The sequence below is a fragment of the Emiliania huxleyi genome (genome assembly GCF_000372725.1).
Source record: "Emiliania huxleyi CCMP1516 chromosome Unknown EMIHUscaffold_215, whole genome shotgun sequence".
In the NCBI taxonomy this organism is placed as follows: domain Eukaryota; phylum Haptophyta; order Isochrysidales; family Noelaerhabdaceae; genus Emiliania; species Emiliania huxleyi.
In genome coordinates this window covers 189,907-195,906 of record NW_005200461.1, presented here as the reverse complement: position 1 = coordinate 195,906, position 6,000 = coordinate 189,907, and the positions used below count along the sequence as shown (strand labels likewise).

At 65.9% G+C, this 6,000-nt stretch overlaps 3 protein-coding genes across 3 annotated transcripts in view; all 3 read right to left on the bottom strand.

Annotated features, from left to right (window-relative positions):
- EMIHUDRAFT_235276 (hypothetical protein) overlaps positions 1-671 on the bottom strand; it is a gene marked incomplete at both ends in the record, with an annotated part of 1,938 nt that extends 1,267 nt beyond the window's left edge. The window contains one exon of the mRNA XM_005780441.1: positions 45-671. Within this exon, the coding sequence (XP_005780498.1) occupies positions 45-671 (627 nt within the window). The remainder of the gene's footprint in view (positions 1-44) is intronic.
- A 564-nt stretch (positions 672-1,235) lies between these two features.
- EMIHUDRAFT_235275 (hypothetical protein) lies at positions 1,236-3,378 on the bottom strand (the record flags this gene model as incomplete). The annotated part of the gene is made up of 3 exons (XM_005780440.1): positions 1,236-1,733; positions 1,969-2,301; positions 2,872-3,378. 3 exons carry the CDS (start codon positions 3,376-3,378, stop codon positions 1,236-1,238), a joined length of 1,338 nt encoding a protein of 445 aa, XP_005780497.1.
- A 327-nt stretch (positions 3,379-3,705) lies between these two features.
- On the bottom strand, positions 3,706-4,428 carry EMIHUDRAFT_235274 (hypothetical protein; the record flags this gene model as incomplete). The annotated part of the gene is made up of 2 exons (XM_005780439.1): positions 3,706-3,744; positions 3,808-4,428. 2 exons carry the CDS (start codon positions 4,426-4,428, stop codon positions 3,706-3,708), a joined length of 660 nt encoding a protein of 219 aa, XP_005780496.1.
- Positions 4,429-6,000: the final 1,572 nt, after the last annotated feature.

The window sequence follows — 6,000 nt, the reverse complement described above, 5'->3', positions numbered from 1 at the left end:
GTCTGGACAGCTCTGAGCCTGAGGACTAGCATGTCCGCGGCAACGTCCGCGAGCGCCCCCGACAGATTGAACACGCCGTACTGGATGCCAAAGGCGAACGCGCGGTTGGCACGGGTCGTGAGTTTCTTGAGGGCGACCGTGTATATGCCGGTGGAGAGCACCGCCTCCCCGAAGGGTGAGAGGCCGAGGAGCGCGAAGGTCATGGTCTCCCTCGAGCGGCCAAACGCGAGCAAGCCACGCGAGACGACGGACACGCTCAGCGCGCTCAGCGCCGTCGCGCGCACACCAAAGGCGTCGACGAGCATCGCGCCAAGGATGCCAAAGACGACGAGCAGCCATGCCTGCATGCCAAGTAGCGAGCCCGCCTCGAGATCCGAGAGGCCAAACTCGTTAGTGAGGTACTGGTACTGCACGGCGCGAAACCCGAAGGACCTGTACGAGTTCAAGAAATCCACAAGAAGGACCACGTACACCTCATTCGGCAGCTGCCGCAGCTGCTGGACGAACGACTTTGCTGCTGCGCGTTCCTCGTCGTCGATCTTGGGCAGCTTGGACTGCGAGGAGGAGGAGGCGATCCTCAAGGTCACCTTGCTTCCGGAGGACTTGAGCAACGGCTCGCGCAGGAGCGCTGAGGAGGTGGGCGACCGAACGGAGTTGGCCGACGCCTCCATTCACGGGGAACTGATCGGGGAGCCCTGCATCGGCGCCCGAGATAGCTCGGCGCAGCGCCGATATCGACCGAGATAGCGCGAGATCGCCCGAGATTGCGCGGCGCGGCCCGAGATCGCGCTCCTCGGCATATCTCCAATCTCGGGCTCGTGCAAAGTATGTGCAGTTTGCAGAGCCTCTGGCCCTCCAGCGAGGCAGTTTGGCAAAGCGCACTGTGCGTGGGCCAACGGCAACGCGCAACGGCCGTGGTCGTGTGTCGTCCGACTGTCGTGTGCGGTGTGCGAGCAGCAGTACGATACAGCTTACAGGCGAGGTCTGACCACAGAGACAGACCTGAGACCAGCGCCGCAGCGGTGTGCAGAGAGACCCCAGAGAGTCCAGAGAAGCCGCGCGTGGCATGCCGCGTGAGTGCGTGCCGCGTACTGTATCTCAATCAAGTGCCGCGAACTACACTCTACACAGGATGACAGGAACACCCTTTCGATACGTCAGTCCCCGGTACTGTACGTGCTACTGAGATCATTGCTGCCATTGGGGCGTCGGTTGTGCCGCCCGGAAGTTCGCGCTCACTTGGCGGGCTGGAGAATCTCTGGGCGGACGGGCTCCTCCATCCTCGTCCACGCCCGACTCTGGGGCAGGCACCCGAGCCCGAGGAAAGTGCCGCAACCGTACGCGGCACAGACCAGAAGGACGACTGCAGCGGCGCCAAAGGCAAACGGCGCTTCTATGCCAGGCGAGCTTGTCGGCGGCGCTGCCACCACCGGGGGCGCCGGCACTGGCGCCGCGGTCGGCGAGGGATGCGGACTGGGCTTGCCAACCGCGCCGAGCGATCCGTCGCCGCGCGCGTCGCCCTGCGCCGTCGGCCCGACGAGCGACGTGCAGCGGGAGCCGTCTGCCATGCGGAGGTCGTACAGGGAGATGGTTCCCGACCACGCGCCCGCAAACATGACCGCGGCGGCGCCCGTCGGCGAGTGCGACGCGTCGAGGAAAAGGATGGTCTCCGAGTCGATGTCGCCGAGGTAGCCATAGGCGTACGCCACGGTCGGGTTGGCGTGTCCGAACGCCTGCGGGTGGCAGGGGGCGGCTGACGATTATGGGACATTACCTGAGGACGTGGCTACCTAACAGGCTCTGGGCAATTAAGCACCTAGGCAGGCATCGGAACGACAAAAGAAGGCGAAGGATGGGGCGCCGACAGCGGGGATGGGGAGAGAGAAGGCGGCATAAGAGGAGGGGGCGAAGAGGGAAGCGGCGAGGGAGGGAGCGGGCCGGCGAGAGGTGATGCGTGAAGAGCAGCACGGGCGAGCCCGGGTCGGAGACGTCAAAGACAAACGCGATGCCGCCCTTCTCCGTCGCCGTGACTGCGATCATCCGGCCGCACGCCACGCCCAACGCGAGCGCCTCCGCCGAGGCGCCGTCCTTGGTCGAGCGGCGGTCCACCGTCTCGCCGAGCGGACACGCGCCCGGCCTCCCGTCGCCGCCGTCATCGCAGCCCTCCTTCTTGGGGTTGCTCTTGTCCTCGATGTCCTCCTTGAGGCCCTCGTCGGAGGTGGCGTTGTACAGCACGCCGTGCACCGCCGCGTACTCCTCGTCTTGCTCGCCGTTGTGCGCCCACGGGAAGGCGGCGCACCCCTCGCGCTCGAGGAGCGACCCGGAGCTCCACACGAGCGCCATGTCTCGCGCGGAGTAGATTGACACGCCGCGGGCGCCGAAGGCGACCACCTGGGGCCGATGCGATGAGTGGAGCCGAGAGGGAGCCGAGTGGAGCCGAGAGGGAGCCGAGAGGTTGCCGAGAGGGAACCGAGAGGTGGCCGAGAGGGAGCCGAGAGGGAGCCGAGAGGGAGCCGAGAGGGAGCCGAGAGGGAGCCGAGAGTGGAGCCGAGAGTGGAGCCGAGATATAGGAGTGAGAGAGGGAGCCGAGAGGAGTGAGAAGGCGACCACCCGCTCGAGGCGCGGCGAGGTCGGGTCCGAGTAGTCGACGCCGGAGCTGCCGATCGAGACACGCAGCTTGCTCTCTCCGAAGGTGTCGAAGACCTAAGGTAAGGTAAGGTAGATTTCTCCACACACACAAAGTGGTGGGGCAAGGGGGGGCGACCCTCGCATCTCCACGCCCGGACACGGGCAGGAGCCCCACGGCATTCAAAGTGCAAGCACTGGCCCGGTGCACGTGGGTGAGCAGCCTGCCCCTCCCTCCCGACAAACCTGCTGCAGCGCGCCGTCGGGCGCGCGGAAGGCCGCAAAGTTCTTGCCGAAGGAGGCGTTGGAGGCCACGACGCTCCGCAGCTTTTGGTCCTCCTTGAAGTCGCCGTACCGGACGCGGTCCCCTTCCATGGCCGCCATCACATACACCTCGCCGTCCACCTCAAAGCTGCCGATCGTGTCTGCCGAGTTGATCGAGAACAGGCCCTCGTAGTGCTGCAGCCTGCAGGCGCCGTCGTCGACGATGTCGATGCCGTCCGTGCCTCCTGCCGCAGACCAGTCCGTCAAGCCCAGCGGCGAGATGCGCTCGGCGGTGGCGGTCGCAACGTCGACCGTCACGATGGCGGCATTCTCCTGCAGGTTGACGAAGACCTTCGAGCCGTCGGCGGACCAGGCGACGTACTCTGGCTCGAGCTGAGAGACGGGCCGGTACGCGCGCCGCGCGGAGCCGAGGTCGAGCGTCCCACCGTGTCTGTTGTGGCGGGCCGAGTGGAGGTCGAAGTGCTCCATCGCGCCGAGGGGGAGGGGCAGGTGCACTCCGAGGCCGATTAGGTGCTCGTCGCTCGGCGCGAGAGCGTCGAGCCGCACCTGGGGATGGTAGCAGTAATGAATTGGGGCGGGCGACGAGCGCAGAGCCGCCGCGAGCCGCACCTGGGATTGATGAATAGTGAGCTAATTAGGGTGCTCGTCGCTCGGCGCGAGAGCGTCGACCCGCACCTCGGATCCACAATTCGTCAGTTTGAAGGGGGGGGGGGGGGGGGGGACTAGTTCGGCGTTCGCCGCCCGCCACCCGCCGCACCTCTGACACGGAGGGCGGCCCTTGCTTTGGCAGGTGGATCAGAGAGACGGAGCCGTCGGGGTCGACGAGGCCGCCGCCTAATCTCGTGTGATCTCGGCCGTGTCTCGGGGAACCTCGGGTTGGCGCCGTCGGGACATCACGAGGCCGGCGCCCGTCGCGACGCCGCCTGTCCCGGTGGAGCTATGGACGCCGCCGTACACGCCCTCGCCCTCGTTTGCAACCGCGAGGAGCGAGCAGTCGCGGTTCGGCGAGATCATGTCTGGCAACGCGCCCACCTGCACCTGCCACAGCGGCTTTGGCGTGCGCGGCGCCGAGCGGCGTACGCTCTCAAAGGCGAGGACGCGGCCGGCGTCGGTGCGGCGGCCGACCCGCGCCGTCCTGATGTTGAGCACCTCGCCCGAGACGGACACGAGGAGCAGCCCGCGCTCGGGGCATATCTCCACGTCCGTCGCCACCGCGCCGCGCAGGTCCACGGCAAGAGAGGTGACGACCACCGGCGCCGCGGCGTCGGCGTAGTCGACGACATTGAGCACGCCTTGCTCGGATACCGCATACGCGTACCGCTCCGTCGCGTCGTAAATGATCTGCTCCGCAGCGCCCATCCCGAACGCCAGGTCGGTGGCGCTCAGGCCGTACGGAACGTAGACTCGACTGACGAGATCAAACGACGCGGGCGCCGGGCCGAGCCCACTCGGACCGCTGATAGAGGGGACGGCGGCGGCACAGACGGCGGACGCACTGGCGGCGGCTGCGGCGAGCATATGTGATTGTGTTATGCTGTCAGCGCTTCGACTCGGCGTGCTCCTTCCGGCCAGGAGGCGGTTGGGTGTCGTTTCCGCGTTGAATGTCGGTGATGAATTCTTTTTTGAGGCGCCGTTCACAAAAAGCGCCGGGTCAGCTCTGACTCCGCGTCGGTCGGGGCGGCCTCTACATGTACATGTGACATGTATCGCAACACACCCCACAAAAGAATTCTACGAATACAAGCCCCTCTCACAGCAGACTGGCACGGACTAGCACCACAAAAGGCACAGCAGACAACGGCCCCTTATGGGCCGTCGAAGAGGCCGTCATACTCCTCCGGCCTCGCCCCCCCTTCCCAACCCTCCCCTGGCTCAGGCTCCTCATCCTCGCGGCGCGCAGTGCGCACCCCGCCCCGCGAAGACGAGCCCTTCCGCCGGCGTGCCTCGCGGGACTGCCGCCCGCTGCCGCCGCCCTTCCCCCCCTCCGCTGCCCGCGCCGCCTTCTCCGCCGCCCGCGCGGCCGCCTTCGCCTCCTCCGCCGCTAACAGCGCCTCCCTCCGCGTGACCCCTATGGGCCCCTTGCGCATCCAGGATAGGTCGCGCGAGCGACCTATCCAGGGGTGATTTCGCAGACGGCGCATGCCCCTTCCGCAGCATCGAGTAGTCGCCGAAGCCAGCCCCAAAGTAGTTGTCCAGGCAGGTGTCGCAGAAAAACTCACCTAGCTGAGAGATCTGAAGAACTGTTTCAAAAAAAGAATTGTTATGCCAAACCTGTCAGCAGGGTCCAGCTTCGGGTATGTTCGAAAAAACACTGTGATAGATCTGAAAGCCTCTCTCCAGCTGAAAAACGCCAAGCCTTGTGCGAGGCTGAGCGGCCGATTTCGGCCCGGTCGCACGACGCTCTATGCCCTCTAGCACCAAGAATTGGCTGGGGCTGCAGAAGCAGCGTATCTCGGTCGTTCTTCACACGGCAATCGCAGAGCAGATTGTGAATGAGCTTGCCAGTGGCGGGGGCGGGCGAGTGCACGGAGCTAAGTGCCTCGCCGCCCTCGCGGGAGTCGCTTAGGCGGCTCCCGTTGTTCACCTGTGTTGTGTTAGTGTCAGTGCGCGCCAGTCCCGTGCCCAGTGTCGTGCGAGGGAGTTTTGTTGTAGCTAAACAGCGACCATGGATTGACTTTCTGTGTTTTTTCGGAAATTCTTTTTCGACCGTGGTGTACCTGTGTTAGTGCCAGTGCGCGCCAGTGCCGTGTGCCCAGTCGGCTTCGTGTGTGTGTGTGTGTGGGGGGGGGGGGGGGCAAGGAGGATGGACACCATTGAAGGCCGGAAGGCCGACCTTGCTCGCTCCGGGACGGAAGGGGGGGGGGGGGGGGCCCCCCCCAGCCCGAGAAATCCACCCACGGGGCGGGCGTACGAAGAAAAAAAGCCCCCAAAAGGGAAAAACAACGGGCTCCCGCGTCGAGGGGGGGGGGGGGGAAGGAAGCTGCGGGGTGAGGGGATGGCACCGGGGGGTAAAAAGGAGGAGGGGGGGGTCCCCGGGGGGGGGTTTCCCCCCCACAGGGGAGCCAAAACCCTAACAAAAAAGGGGGGGGG